The sequence below is a fragment of the Balaenoptera acutorostrata genome, chromosome 12 (assembly GCF_949987535.1).
Source record: "Balaenoptera acutorostrata chromosome 12, mBalAcu1.1, whole genome shotgun sequence".
In the NCBI taxonomy this organism is placed as follows: Eukaryota; Metazoa; Chordata; class Mammalia; order Artiodactyla; family Balaenopteridae; genus Balaenoptera; species Balaenoptera acutorostrata.
Window position 1 is genome coordinate 12,272,831 of NC_080075.1, and position 16,681 is coordinate 12,289,511.

The window sequence follows — 16,681 nt, forward strand, 5'->3', positions numbered from 1 at the left end:
ACATTCTTATAGTTACAACATAGATCTTGAAAACACTATACTAAGTGAAAGAAGCCAATTACAATAGATCGTATGTTATATGATTCCATTTATATGAAAAATCCAGGAAAGGTAAATCCATGAAGATAGAAAATAGATTAGTGGCTGCCAGGGGCTGGTGGAAGGAGTGAGTTGGGAGTAACTGCTAATAGGTATGGGGTTTTGGGGTGGGGGGTGATGAAAAGCTTCTGAAATTAACAGTGATGATGATTGCACAGTTCTGTGACTGTTCTAAAATCCACTGAATTGTACACTTCAAAATGGTGCATTTTATGGTGTGGAAGTTATATCTAAATAAAATAAAATTAATGGACTTACACTGATTTCAAGACAAAAATTTCAAGTTATACTAATCCAGACAGTGTGGTATTGGCATAAGGATATATACCTCAGTGTATCAAAATAGAGTCCCAAAAATAAATAAATAAAATATAATGAAATGAAATTTCAGACAACTTAAAAAAAAAGTCCAAAAATAAATCTGCACATACTGTTCAGTGGATTTTGTTGTTGTTGCTTCAGATTATTTTATTAATGCAATAACACTTTAAAGAATATCTTCTTACTAGCACCAAATTGATTCCAATATAATAGGAGGTTTCTAAAGTTTTTGTTTTTAAAAGAGATATAATATTTAAATTAGCTCCAAATTGGAAACCTCATTTGTCAATTGATTTTTGACAGAGGCAGCAAGGCTTTATATGAGGAAAAGACAGTATTTTCAACAAAGAGTGTGGAACAACTAGATAGACACATGGGGGGAAAATCACCTAGCCTCCTGCCGTGTATATCACCTATAATTAATTCAAGATAGGGCTTCCCTGGTGGCGCAGTGGTTAAGAATCTGCCTGCCAATGCAGGGGACATGGGTTCGAGCCCTGGTCCAGGAAGATCCCACATGCCATGCGGCAACTAAGCCCATGCGCCATAACTACTGAGCCTGTGCTCTAGAGCCCATGAGCTACAACTACTGAGCCCGCGTGCCACAACTACTGAAGCCCATGTGCCCTAGAGCCAATGCTCTGCAACAAGACAAGCCACCACAATGAGAAGCCCGTGCACCACAACGAAGAGTAGCCCCCGCTCGCCACAACTAGAGAAAGCCTGCGCACAGCAATGAAGACCCAACGTAGCCAAAAATAAATAAAAAATAAATTAAATAAATAAATTAAAAAAAAAAAAGATCACAGACCTAGATGTAAAAGATTAAACTATAACTCTTCTAGCAGAAAACAGGAAGATATCTTCATGACCTTGGGTTAGGCAGTTTCTTAGGACACAAAAAGCAGTTACCATAAAATAAAAAGGTTGTTAAATTAGCCATCACCAAAATTAAAAACTTATGTTCATCAAGAGAAACAAGAAAGTGAAAAGGCCAGCCCTAGACTGGGATAAAACATTCTCAATACATATATCTGACAAAGGACTTGTATCCAGAATATAAGAATTCCTACAAATTAATAAAAGATAACTCAATTTGTAAAAAAAAAAAAAAAAAAATGGAATACTTAAATAGACGCTTCACCAAAGAAGAAAAGGAAAGGCCAGTAAGCACATGAAAAGGTGCTCGATAATACTGGTCATCAGGGAAACGCAAATTAAAACCAGAGTGAAATGCTACCATGTATCCACTAGCATGGTTAAAATTTAAAAGACTGGCAACATGAAATGCTGAAGAGCATGTAGAACAGCTGGATCGCTCATACATTACGGAAGAAGTCTTAAGTTTTAAGAAAGCAGTTTGACAGTTTCTTAAAAAGTTAAACATACACCTACCATATAACCCAGTCATTCCACTCCAAAGTATTTATCCAAAAATGAAAATGAAAGCAGATGTCCACAGAAAGACACTGTGTACACTTTTATAGCAGCTTGATCCTTAATAGTCCAAAACTGAAATAGCCCAAATGTCTGTCAACAGATGAATGGATAAAATAATAATGGTATACTTATACAATGGAATACTGTTTGGGAAGCAAAAGTAATCAACACTATACAACATGAATAAATCTCAAAACCTTTATGTTGAGTGAAAGTAGTCAAATCCAAAAGAATATTGGGTCCTTATGGTTTTGTATATGAAGTTCTAGAGCAGGCAGGAGTAAACTGTGGTGATTATGTAAATCAAAGCAATAGTTGCTTTTGGTGGGGTTGGGATTGACCAGAAAGGAATTTAAAAAGCCCTCTGTGGGGACTTCCCTGGTGGCACAGTGGTTAAGACTCTGCACTCCCAATGCAGGGGGCCCGGGTTGCATCCCTGGTCAGGGAACTAGATCCCACATGCATGCTGCAACTAAGAGTTTGTATACCACAACTAAGACCCAAATAAATAAAGAAAGAAAAAATATTAAATGAAAAAGAATCCTCTGTGATGATAAAAATGTTAAATGTCTTGATTGGGATGGTAGTTACACAAGAGTTGATAAAAATCTCTTCAGGCTGTACACTTAAAAGTTTGTGTATTTTATTTTTAATATTATACTTCAGTTAAAAATAAAATCAGTGTATTACGCCTTTAAGAGAAGGATCCCAAATGTTGAGATTTCAGATGCCCCATGGAAACATTTTCAGATTGAGCAATCTCATTTTCATTCATTATATCCACTTATGCACTTGATCTCATCATATTGTACCAACTGTCCTAGTTTATGGAGAAGCACATTTTGCAAATTATTGTAGTAACAAAAGTGAATACTTATTGGACATAGACATTATGTTTCAGGCACCTTATATATGCTAATTTGTTTAATGCTCATCAGAATTCTCTGAGGTAGACATTATTATTATTCCATTTTATAGGCAGGGACATTGAGTCACAGAAAGTTGATTGCTTAGCCCGAGGTTACATAGATAGAGCCAGAATTCCAAGTGAGGGCGTCTAGTTTCAGGACTCATGCGCTTAACCTCTCCTCTGCTAAACCTGCTGGCATGAAGAAGAGCCTTGGTCAAATACAAAGAAAATCTTTTTCTTCCTTATTTTATTTATACCATAAACACATTCTAAAAGTTTATACATTAGAGAAGTGAAAGCATGGCCACAGGTGTGTTTTATTCTTAAATATATCATAAATCCTGTAGATTTTTAAATCCATGAACTTTAAAATGTACTGAAACGATCTAATGTGTGCATGTATGTATGTTTGCTTGTTTATTTAAACTCCTGTAAAACTGGAATTTAAACTAGCAGCTTGAGAGCCTGGTTGTTTTTGTAATCAGTTACGACATTTTTAACTTTTTCTGTCCCTCCTACATTCCCAAATGGTATATTAAAGCCAGCACCCAGCCCAAAGCTTCCACTATTAACTCTCTTTATAGGGTTATTAAATGTGAAGCTACAAAAGAAAATATTATTTTATAATTTTATGAATTTCTATAATGTTTCTCATTACAGCTGAAGGAATAAAATTAAGAGTCTCAAAAACGGTTTCCAATGGAACAGCTAAACCTGCTACTTCTGATAATTTTGTGAGTATAGTATATATTTAATAGAGTCTCAGTCTTTAATACTTTAGAAATCTATATGAGTGTCACATTCTTTGACCTTCGGGAGAACACTTTTTGCTAGGTTTTTCTGTATGAAAATAAATGTTACCAAGTAGTGATACTAGTTAAGTCTGACAACTGTACTGCTGTAAACCCTCACTTTTCATGTGCTGTCATTGGACCAGCGGCACAAACCTCACCTGGGAACTTGTTAGAAACACAGAATTTCAGGCCTACATCAGATCTACTGAATCTAAATCTGCTTTTTAACAGAATTCCGTAGATGATTCGCATGCACATTAAAGATTGAGAAGCTTTGTTATAGTGAAAGTTTGTTAATTTTTCAGCACTTTTATGTGATTTTTGAAGCCATTTCAGATAACATTTGTTGTCTGTTGGAAAGGGACTTTTAAACCATGTAAACGAATAAAACGGTAAAATATTGGGTAGAGATGAGTTTTTAAATATTTTATGCATATTATTTATGCATAAAAGTGGTAATTATGAAAGTAATTAAAGAAAATGGAAATGCCTATCATACAGTTTTATATTTGGCTTTCTTACAGTTACATATATTGTGGTTAATAAGGTGTAAAAATTTATGTACGCACCTAAGTTCTGACAGGATGGATGGTGTATGAAACAGTTTCATTTGTTGGATTTGGTAAATTCTCTAATCCTTATTTTTGGTAATTAATAATTCTTTAAAATGTGTTCTTTGAGTAGTTTTATGGTAATTTAACTAAACTTTAAAAAGTTCCACAGTTTTAATTATCTGGTGTTAGAACTATTAAACTTTCAGCTTGCTAAGAGATTTTCCTCTTATTTTAGGGATATGTTTCAGTTTATTTTAAAGCTCAGTATTTGCACATATAGCAAGGGAAAATGTTTTCATTTCTCTAAATTGTGTAGTCAGCTCTTTTTTTTAAGATAATTATTTTATTTTATTTTTTAATTAATTAATTAAATTATTTTTGGCTGCATTGGGTCTTCGTTGCTGTGTGCGGGCTTTCTCTAGTTGTGGTGAGCGGGGGCTACTCTTCAATGTGGTGCGCGGGCTTCTCATTGCAGTGGCTTCTCTCGTTGCAGAGCATGGGCTCTAGATGCGCGGGCTTCAGTAGTTGTGACACGTGGGCTCAGTAGTTGTGGCTCACGGGCCCTAGAGCACAGGCTCTGTAGTTGTGGCTCATGGGCTTAGTTGCTCTGTGGCATGTGGGATCTTCCCGGACCAGGGCTCAAACCCATGTCCCCTGCATTGGCAGGCAGATTCTTAACCACTGCGCCACCAGGGAAGTCCCGTGTAGTCAGCTCTTGATCAGAAGTTGGGGACCTTGTCTCTCCTTGATTGACTCATTTCTACCCAAGATTCACTCAGAGAATTGGGGTTCCTATTAGTACTGGCTCAGTTGCTTTCTCTCTCTCTGTAAGTAAGCAAGATATAATTAATGCTAGAACCAGAGGATTCCATGTAGCCATTTTGATTTATTTTACATTATAAACCAAAATATTCAATATACCTTTTATTTTTCTTACTCCCAGCGAGGTAACTATAAGCAAGTTTCTGTTGAAAAAAAATTTTAGATACCCCAATTGACCTGCTTTTCTTTTCTCCTACAGAAACATGAGCATTAAACACAAGTGACTGAAATAAATAGGCTTTTGTAAAGTTAGAATATCTGTACCATCATCTTTTTCTGTTGAAAAATTATAAACTCATGATATAAAGTGAACAGATTAGGAGGCATACTGAATGCTGGAAGCAAAAAATTAATACAAGTCAATATTCATGCTGTTTTCTATCTTATAAATCAACTCTTTGTATTTTTACTATGGTTTTTCAAGACAAAAATATAACACCTGTGCATCTAACCAAAACCAAAGAAGTACAAAAATCCAAAATCCAAGTGTTCGTTTGACTGTTTAAGAAAATACTGGCACAATTTTCGTGTGGCATAAGTGTCAACTTCTTAGGCTATGTAGAAATTAAAAGAATGTCATGCATTTGAATTTAAATGCTTAAATTATATATACATTCTATTTAAAAATTCTGCTTTCAGGCATTATTAAGCAAAAGCTAATATGTAAATATTTATTTCTACAGGATGAAGATTTGAAGTGGGTGGAGGAAAATATTCCTTCTTCATTCACAGATGTGTAAATATCCTATGCTAAAGTTTGAATCTAAAATTTAGGCTGTAGTATAAAGGGATAATTTTCATGCTTTGTTATGTGCTTTTCAAAACTCTCACCTCTGTATGTTTTTATAGGCCCCCATCACTAGTGTATGACTGATTAACTTCGTATCGAAATGCAAAGAAAACACAGCCCTGCCTTGGTCTGTCTTTCTCCCTCCTTTTTCACTGTACAACAACTCTATTAATACTCCTGCCCTATAACCAACTCCAACATTTTCTTGTGTAAGTTTATCAGGATCAGAATCATTTTGTTTTAACTTTATAATGTGGAAGAGTTCAAAGTTTTTTTTTTTTAAACACATGTAACCACGATACCTGGGGAAGCTTTTGGAGGAAAAACATGAGCATAGGAAAACTGGAGTGCAGAGGAAGCCCCTCTGGGAACTTGGAGCTATTCAAGTTCTTCTTTATCAGTGTTCTACATGACACACGAATTCCAGATAGCTGTTTCCACAGTAGACAACAGGATAGCCAAATATGATGTTTTCACATGTTGTTTGTTCCTTTCCCTGCTCCCATTTACTTCCTTTTTAGACAGTTTCTGTCTAGTATGATGTTACATTTGCCTGAAGAATTTCCTTTATGTTTATGGTCGTGCAAGTATGTTGGTAATAAGTCTGTCAGGTTTTATTTGTCTGAAAAAGTCTTTGTTTTGGCTGTTTGGGAAGCTGTTTTGAGGGGTATAGAATTCCTAGTTGACTGTTTTTTCTTTCAGCACTTCAAAGATTCTCACTTGAATGTTTTCCAGCTTTCATAGTTTTAGAAAGAAGTCCGCTGTACTTCTTCTCTGTTCCTTCATATGTTATGTGGGTTTTGTTTTGTTTTGTTTTTGGCTGCCTTCAGGACTGTCTCCTTTTCTTGGGTTTTTCTTTTCTGTTCGGTATATACCTAGAAGTGGAATTGCTAGATCATGTGGTAACTGTATGTTGAACATCTTGAGGAAGTGCCAAGCAGTTTTCCAAGAGCCGAACCATTTTATAATCCTATCAGTAATGTATGAGGTTTCTGATTTCTCCATATCCTTGTCAGCACTTGTAATTGTTCACCTTTTTGATTTTGGATCTCTTAGTGTCTGTGAAGTGGTATCTCATTGTGCTTTTGAGTAACTGAAATTTGAACTGTCTTGTTGAGGGACTGGTGTTTAATTAAACTGTGGTAACTGAAATTCACACATATCAGATTCATATGAGGTAAGAACTGCCTTTACATTATGAAACTAATAGTACACTATTATACTTTTTTCTTTTAATAGTCATAAAAGGAAAATAGGTGTATAAATATCCTTTACATGCATTTATTATTTCTTTTTTCCTTTCTGTATATCTGAGTTACCACCTTCTCCTGTAGGTCTTTCTTTAGTGTTTCTTACAGTATGGGTCTTCTAGAAACTAATTCTTTCAATTTTATTTATGTGAAATGTATTTGTTTGCCGTCCTGTCCAAAGGATGGTTTTGCTGGATATAAAAAGCTTGATTGACTTTTGTTTGAGCTCTTCCAACACATCCCTCCAATATCTTCTGGTTTCTATTGTTTTGAAGAGAAGTCAGTTTTTAGTTGTATTGTCCTCATGTGTGTACCGTGTCATTTATTTTTTGCCGCTTTTCAGATTTTTTTCTTTACATTTGGCTTTCCACAGTGTGTGTATGATGTGCCTAGGTGTGGTTTCCTTTTTGAGTATTCTTGGAATTTGTTGAGCTACTTGGATTCATATCCCCACTCCCTTTGGTCATTTTCCAGTGCCTTTAACTACTTATTTTTAATATTTTTGTCCAGGTTTTATAAATGTTTCTGTGGGAGGAATCATCTGATTTCTTTCCACCTTTACCTGCTATCTTCCATTTTTTTTACTAGTTTCTCTGTAATCCTTTTTACTTCTTTCTTTATATCATTTTCATTTTCTTAGTAGTTTTCTTGCCACATATTAAATTTTTATTTAAATTTGTTCTGCCTTGGGTGCCTTGTAATTTTTTTCTTCATTGCTGGGATGATTTTGTCTTTTTTTTTTTTTTCCCAGAGTTTAATGGACTCTTTGAATTTCTTCCTCTTTTGTTTTTATCCATTTTTGCTCTTGGTTTTAAAATTTCTTATTGTAGTTTTTAATATCACCAAATATTCTTTTTAACTTATTTCATCTAATTTGGAGTGTTGTGTTATAGCTGTAGCTTTCTTCTACTGTAAAACATTTTGATTTTCATTTTCCTTCTTTTTTTCTTCCTGCACCATTATATGGAATTGGTTTTGTTTGTTTTTCCCATTCCTAGGCATTTGGTAGTGAGAGTACCTAGTTTGAGTGCTTTCTTCCATCAGTTGCATAAATTATAGTTTTATTTATGGAAAATGTTGATGGGATGGAGGTATGGAGAGAGGGAGGTTGGTGGTGTCTTATTTTTCTTTTATTTCTACAAGATCTTTAATTTTCCCCTTTTACTTCCTTGTTTTTATTCATGGTACTGCCATAGCTCTGAGGGTACCACTCCTCCATGTATCTGATTCTCCCCTGAAAACCATGATTGTTCAAGGCTGCTACTTTTGGTTCCCCTCAAATTTAAGCCCCTTCCCTGTAGCAGATACTGTGAACTACCAAGTCACTGGCCTTTAGTCAGTATTTTGGAACTTAGTGTTGATTTTTCTTGAAGAGGTTTGTCTATACTTTGTCTAAATCCTCCTTCCCCTCTACTCTTTCACAGAGTCTCTCGAACCTCTCTTTCTCCACTCTCAGTACTCATGAGCTTGCAGTGACAGCAGGGAATTTGTTAGTATTGGCACTTATTTCTCTGTTTACATATAATTTCAGGTTTGCTGTGTTCTCCTGGTTATGCTGAAGACTGTGAGTTGTGTGTGGTTTTGTTTGCAATCCTTAGGGACTTCATGGAATTTTGAGCAAGGTTGTGTGGAGAGATTCAGATTAGGTGGCAACCGTTATCTTCCAGATTTGGAAATTCACTACTGAGTACTTTAGAAGGAAATCACCTAAGTAGACTAACCCCGTACTATGCCATCACTTCTTGGTGGAAAGCAATAAGGCTCCTGGGCAGTTCTCCTTATGTCTTAGAGAGTCATTACTCTCTACAGTTTCTTTCTGTAAGTAGAATGTCTGCCTGATTACAAAAATTCCTCTGGAATATAAAAGAGCAAAATGTCTTCTTTTATGTTCTCATGAACCATTTATGTGAAATGAGTAGAATTGTATAATCCAAGATAGCTTGCAGCATTTTAGGTTCTTAGGAACCTGTGTGTCCATTCTGAAAACTTTTAACACAAGAAGTTTAGCACAATGCTACCCAAAATTCATGTGCAATTTATGTGGCAAGTTTAGAAACTGGACTTCATATACAGGTAAACACTTTTTTATACATCAGTAGAAATGGACCAAAAATTTTGCAAGTCATAGGACAATCTAAACAGATCATGAATAACCATATGATCTAGTGTGTTATGTGATATTCATCTGGTATTCATTATGGCTTTTCTGTATCTCTGATAAACCAAAAAGATCAGCTTAGCATAGTTCTCCTTCCTCTTCAATGCACTGAGTCCATCTTAATAAGTTTTAAATAGTCATTTACCTCACAAAAGGAACCATTTTGGAGATTGCAGTGTTTATCTCTAAACGAGGTGCTAAGCACTCAATGGGCTGTCTTCTGGGCCCCCAAGGTTCTGGATCATCTTTCCCTAAAGCAGTCTGGATTTCCCTTAATAGTATTATTCCAAGCCATATAAGTTGGCTCCTTCCTCACATCTAGCGAGGCCCCGACTTCTCTTTCTTCTGTCTCCACCGTGGGCTGCACTGTTAGTGGCATCCTCTGGATTGTGTGTTGATGTGGCTTTCATGTTGTGACCTTGGCATGCAGACCCTTCCTTTGGGCTCTCCCTCTCCGTGCTCCATTGCACATCGAAGCTCTACATTTGTCTTTTTTTTTTTTTTAATTTATTTATTATTTTTGGCTGTGTTGGGTCTTCGTTTCTGCGCGAGGGCTTTCTCTAGTTGCGGCGAGCGGGGGCCACTCTTCATCGCGGTGCGCGGGCCTCTCACTGTCGCGGCCTCTCTTGTTGCGGAGCACAGGCTCCAGATGCGCAGGCTCAGTAGTTGTGGCTCACAGGCCCAGCTGTTCCGCGGCCTGTGGGATCTTCCCAGACCAGGGCTCGAACCCGTGTCCCCTGCATTGGCAGGCAGATTCTCAACCACTGCGCCACCAGGGAAGCCCTACATTTGTCTTTTTATCCATATAGCCTTTCCCGAGCAAAGGCTCTGTTGCATAACTTTTTCTCTCTTCAGTATCCTTCACTGGTTTGTGTCCAGTCAATGGTAGCAATGACATAGGATTAAACAAATACTTGATACCATAAATACCACCTTTCATAATATGTTTACTCATCCATCTTTTTAAAGATAGGTATGGGGCTTCCCTGGTGGCGCAGTGGTTGAGAATCTGCCTGCCAATGCAGGGGACACGGGTTCAAGCCCTGGTCTGGGAAGATCCCACATGCCGCGGAGCAACTGGGCCCGTGAGCCACAACTACTGAGCCTGCGCGTCTGGAGCCTGTGCTCTGCAACAGGAGAGGCCGCGATAGTGAGAGGCCCGCACACCGCGATGAAGAGTGGCCCCCGCTTGCTGCAACTAGAGAAAGCCCTTGCACGGAAGCGAAGACCCAACACAGCCAAAAATAAATTAAATAAAAAAAATTAAAAAAAAAAAAAGATAGGTATATCTTTTAATTAAATTTGTGTTTATTTAAGATGTACAACATGATAATTTTATATACATGTACGTAGTGAAATGATGACTACAGTCAAGCCTGTTCATTCCTCTTAAGTTCTCACAAAAGTACGTGACATGTGGGTTTTCAAATTAGATAGCACATCACTAGTCAACGTATTTGTCCAACTATTCAATGTAAAAAATAACCAGGGGCTTAAAAAACAAAGATATAATTGGATGCCCATTGTGTTTGGAATTATTCATTCATCATGGTTTAGTCCTGATGTTCTTCCAACATATTAGCCTCTACAATTGCTGATTTTTGTTGTTTCCATTTTGAAGTTATAATTATTTTCATATTTCAGTTAATTTTTTAGCTGAAATTTTTGAAGTATAGCACCCATTCTGGAAAGTGCACAAATTCTAAATAAGTATACAACTCAGTAAATTTTTAATATAAGCACACTCATGTAACCTGCACCCAGATACCCAGATCAAAAACTGGAACATCACTAATACCCTAAAAACCGTCTTCTTGTTTTCCTCCCAAATCATGACCCCACTCTCCCAAAGCTACTGCTGTACTGATGTCTGTAACGGTAGATTACTTGGGTCAGTTTTTAAAATCTGATCCCTCAATAGTTCATACCTCTTTTGGGGGCTGTATAGTATTCCAGTTTACCTATTTGGAGCCTGTTAAGAACAACACTGCTATGAATATTCTTCTCCATGTCTGTTGGCAGCACTAGGTATTCATTTCTGTTGGCTTTGTCTTCCAGGAGTGAGACTTGGTGGATCATGGGATATGCTTATATTCAGCTTTGTAGATACACTGGCCTTTTAATAACATTGTCAACTTTTTTATTTCTTTTATTTCAGAGCTCTTCCAGTATTAGTGGATTCAGATGAGGTAAAATATATTTTTTCTTATGTCTTGGAGCTATTATTTTCATAAAGTAGAAATGTATTTCAAAAGAAGCTCTGAAAGTTACTTTTTTTTTTTTTAATTTATTTATTTAATTAATTTATTTATTTATTTTTGACTGTGCTGGGTCTTCGGTTCGTGCGAGGGCTTTCTCTAGTTGCGGCAAGTGGGGGCCACTCTTCATCGCGGTGCGGGGACCGCTCTTCATCGCGGTGCGCGGGCCTTTCACTATCGCGGCCCCTCCCGTTGCGGGGCACAGGCTCCAGACGCGCAGGCTCAGCAGCTGTGGCTCACGGGCCCAGCCGCTCCGCGGCATGTGGGATCTTCCCAGACCAGGGCTCGAACCCGTGTCTCCTGCATTAGCAGGCAGATTCTCAACCACTGCGCCACCAGGGAAGCCCTGAAAGTTACTTTTTAAAATGATTACAAATTGAGCAGATTGAAAGACTGCACTGAGTTGTGGGTAAAGTTTTAAGGAACTGGATCCTCATTTAAAACAGGATCAAGATAAATGCTTATTGGTGTAAAAGGAGGGAAGAATTATTTTATGAGGTTTTGAGTCTATGATTTTCTAACATCTTAAGATATAAGGGTTTAGAAGACTTCAAGATGGCAGTTTGTCTAAATCAATCTCTTAGATTTGTAGATATTTTCCTGGGGTATTAAATAGAGTTTCTAACTGAGTTACATTTACTAAGTAGGACATTTGAATAGATGATGTGAATTTAGGAAGGTTTTTTTGGGGAAAAAAATTAGTTATAGATCATCTGGACACTGCAGGGTGGCCCAGGACAGGATGAAGTCTGAATTGTAAGGATTAAAGGATGGACGTGGGGTCCACCAGTTTATACAGAGGAAGAGTAGCAGGAAGTGAGTGGCAGCTAAGGAGTAATTTATGTGGTGGCTGTAGAATATGAGAGAAGCTACAGCTCTGTTCATTGAAAGGTCAGGGAGAAGGCTGGTGTCAGCGTGGGGATTTGGCCATAGCGGGATGGGAAGTTTTGAGGCTGCCATATATACGCACCTTGCTACAAAACCGTTGAACTCCAGGATTTATAACTCTACGGAAAGATATACCATGGAATTACTTTTAAAAGGGCATTTGTAGTATTCATTTGATAAATAATTGATTTGTAATTTCCAAAATACCTAAACTGGTAAAGTCAGGCAAATCCCTAGATGAACTCTATGCCTAAGAAATCCATTTTAGCTCTGTCCCTGCCTCACACTGGTGATTCTGAATTAGAAATGTTAAAGTTTTCTGAACTTAACAGATAATTGATTATACTCCATTACTAGAAGTCTGGATTATATGGTTTTTATTTTCCGTATCTAATATTTCTATGTATATCATGGTGTGTACCCCACAAAATTGTGACTACTTCGTAGAGGCGCTATAGAGAATTGTGTTAGGACCTGGAAGGAGCATCAAAATTTTGATGAATATCTTCCCTTTTTTTTAAGGAAATTATGACCAGATCTGAAATGGCAGAAAAAATGTTCTCTTCAGAAAAAATAATGTGATTGGAACCCACATAAATGAAGCCTACATAACAGTGAAGGACTTCCTCAAGACTGAAAGAGAACTTTGTTTTGATATAGTACAATAAGTTTTTATTGCATGATCTTGGAAATCCATGTACTAAAATTAAGAATTCAGATGGTGGGAGGGTTCTGCAACCCTTATTAAGCTGACTCTTGAATGCCAGTTTAATGTCCATTAAATTGCCTAGACTTGGCAATGACCTGAGAGAAGTATTATAATAAAGATAGGTGCCCAAATGCCCTTTGCTGATGGGTGGCAGGCTTGTGGATTTGGGTTCTCTTTTTTTTTCCTGGGAAATATGACAATTTAAAACAACTTTTTTACATCAACACTCCTACTGTTCTTCCAGTGACCTTTGTTTGATTCAGGTGATGTGATTCTTCTGAGGTGTGGTAAAGCAGTGTCTCCATCTCTTGGGTTTATAGTTACTAGATGCAGTAATAATTCTCTCTGATTTTCATGCTGAAGCAATTTGATAAGAAGTAAAACTTGGTTAACGTTGGAACATAAGGATGTTTATGTGGTTAGGTTTGCTGTGTGTGTGTGTGTGTGTGTATGTGTGTGTGTACCTGTGTGTATGCACATCTGCACAAAGCCCTTGTGTGTAATTATCACCACGCACATCAGATCATAGCATTGGTCTTCTCTGTCTGAGCTCAGGGGAGCACAGTACATGGAGAGAGGTCACTTCCAAAGATCTGCTCTGCCACTGTCCCCTCCCTCAGGCCAGATATCTGTGTGCTGCTGCTGAATGCCTGGGGCAGATGGGGTCCCCTGGCCACATGGCTCCACCAGAGCACTTCCTCCCTGGCGAGCTGAGAGGCTCATTACCAGTGAACCTTGAGGAAACTAGAACCTTCTATGTAATCCTAGCATATTTGGTTTCATAATAAAATATATATTTAACTGCATAGTACATCACTATTAATCTTGTAACTAATTAATTTTTTAACCTTAAACCATGTTTTATACATTATTTTGTTACATTATATATGTAATGTGTAATTTGAAATTAAAAAAAAATTTTTTTTTTTAATGCAGAACGTTCTAAACTTGAAAAGCAGTTGAATATAGTATGATGGAAATGGTGAATGTTTTGCTGCTCTCCTGACCAAAGATACAGCCTAGTGAACATTTAGAATAGGAATTAAAGTTAGAATCCTATATGTCTTTCTTTGAAGGAGCTCTAACCTTGTGAGTTGAGGATGACTTCAGAGTTTTTGATTAAGCATCAAAGTCTTAACCAGTACAAGCACTTGAATCATAACCTTTCATTGATTTTTTTCATTGTGAAGCCACAAAACAAAATGATTTCTTTCAAAAGCCTGCGTTTTGAATTGGTTTCTCATTTACTCATTTCATAGGAGTTAGTAAAAAAGCTTTCTAGTAGTAATGCCTCTTGAAAGATACTTTCAAATTTATTTTCAATAGTGAATATTGACCATGTTGTACTGAGAAAGGTTTGGGACATCCTTCCCAAGAAAAGAACATCTAACAGTGTGGGTTCCCTTCCTTGTTTCCGTTCCTGCCACAATAATGGGCTCCCACCTACCATCTTTCCCAGCATTTATGTCCATTCTGGTTTTGGTGTATTTTACCCTCAGCCCAGTTGTTTCAGAGCTGGAGGTGACCAGTGCCTTCTTGTTCCTAACATTTGTATCTAATACCAGTCCCCAGATTTTGAAGCAGATTGATCCCCAACTCAGAGGGCTCTAGTTGAATTTTGAAATGTAGAATCCTGGGTTTCCAGCTGCAGATGTCGTGGAGTGCGAGTGGGGAGTTGAGGGTAACTGAGTAGTAATAAGGGAAGATGCTTCTCACATAACCTTGATAGTGTTTATAAAAACACTTCTGTCTGCAGCTGGCAAGAAAAATGATGCCTGCCGGTGCGGCTCAGGTGCACACCGAAATGCAGACTTTTCTCCTCGTCACAGAAAGCAGTATTTTCTCCTGATAACCTCATCAGAAATGTTTTTCAAGGGGCGTATACTGGGTCTGTCACCTTCAGTGGCAGTTGTGTTTGTTGGTGACTCGTGAGCTGAATCGAGTATTCCTACAGAGGGCCTTCTTGGCCCCCTCGTGTGCGCAGGAGGGGCTCCCTGGGGCTGTAGCCGTAGTTCTGATGAAGGACCCCAGGGAGAAGTCACACTCACAGCCACCGTACAACTCGTCATCCCCGCTTCTGCACAAAGTTTCCAGAAACTTTGGGCATCAGGGTCTTTGAGGCTATCACATCACTTTATTCTTAGGATGCCATCAAGATGGGTTTCCCTATTAATGCAGGGATCTGAGAATAAGAGTCCAGTTTTATGTGTTCCTAGGCAACATGCTTAAGTGTTTTTATTATGCAATTCATGTTAGGTTTATGTGATGTATGAAATCTGCTTAAAAGGGAATTTTCATGATTTGAGTTAGATTAGTATTAGTATCTGCTTTAGTGGAGCTTTAAGTTAGTTTATTTCAAAAAGTAAGGAAAAATAGATGAATATGTGAATTTTTTAAGCCCAAGAGATAAGATGCTCCCATACTTTTTACTTTTCCTGTAAAGAAAATAATATTTAAAATCTTTCACATATCCTGTAGAGAGTACTGACTTTCCCCCTCTACTGCAGTATATTATATTTGCACTACTGTAATGTGAAGACTGAAAGTATAAAAGACATACGTGTACATGAAAGTATAAAAGGTTGATTTTTATATCCTTTTTTCAAAAGGGATTTGAGTCTATTGCACTAGGCCATACAGGACTGGTTTATGAGACGTATTATGCTAGATTTATAAGTCCCTAGTTTTGGTACTTGTGTCTTTGTATGATCAACAGCATGCGATAAGCAATACAAAACACCATGCCTTATAAGAAAGAAGTGTAACATGTTGGTTAAAGTACTAAAAATTACATAGCGAATGTATATAAGTGACAAAACTAGATTTAAGGAAATGTACATTTATAACACAGGAGCTCAATAAGAAACTTCTTTAGAACTAGGAAAACATGTATTTGGGAAGAAAGGGGCTTAAGAAGTTATATATTTTTATTTAAAAGGTTAAATTATTGTATAATTTGGAAGAAGCTGCTCTGAATATAGGACAAAACTATTTCAAAGATTTTTGTTTGAAAAAACTGATGTATTTTTGTGCCTTAATATTTGTTCTGACAATAAAATGCTTTCTGAAATTTTGGATGATCCATTCTTGATAGGATTTATGAGTGCTAAGATTATTTAAATCTACAGGAAATGTAGACTCCAGTAGATGGCAGGACATAAACAAAATTCTCAAAAGATGAGGTACAGCTAATTAACAAACATGAAGAAGTGTTCTATCTCAGTAGTGATCAAAGAAATGCAAAATAAAAGGGGAAATTTTAAAAAATCAAGTTGATATGTTTATGCTGTTAAGTATTTGTAAAAATCCTTTTGCTTTTTAATGTCTGATGGAATGAGCACATCATTAGTGATGGTAATGTAACTGATTCAGTCTGTGTGAAAAGAAGTTCAACCTTTTCATAACCTTTGAATAATACCAGTTCTGGTGACATTTTTAAAAATGATTCAAAATATAGAATCAGGCTTCTGCACAAAAATGTTTATTATAGCATTATGCAAAGTAGAGAAAAAACAAGAAGCAAACTAAATATCAACAGTAGAATGGTTAAGTGAATTATGGTTTACCAGCTACTTTATGGAATACTCTGCAACGATTAAATTATGAAGAATATATGATAACATAGAAATGTACTTGTAAGAAATATAAAGTCACATATGTGAACTCATCTCTGTAAACACAAAGTAGG

General features: G+C 36.9%; 1 protein-coding gene across 3 annotated transcripts in view; it reads left to right on the forward strand.

The window, feature by feature from the left end:
• The window catches only part of TMEM87B (transmembrane protein 87B), a 52,513-nt gene extending 36,450 nt beyond the window's left edge, over positions 1-16,063 (forward strand). For all 3 annotated transcript variants that reach the window (XM_057558216.1, XM_057558217.1, XM_057558218.1), the window contains 4 exons: positions 3,431-3,504; positions 5,624-5,676; positions 11,297-11,327; positions 12,807-16,063. In XM_057558216.1, the coding sequence (XP_057414199.1) occupies positions 3,431-3,504; positions 5,624-5,676; positions 11,297-11,327; positions 12,807-12,866 (218 nt within the window). In that variant the 3' untranslated portion in view covers positions 12,867-16,063. The remainder of the gene's footprint in view (positions 1-3,430; positions 3,505-5,623; positions 5,677-11,296; positions 11,328-12,806) is intronic.
• The last annotated feature ends 618 nt before the right edge of the window (positions 16,064-16,681 follow it).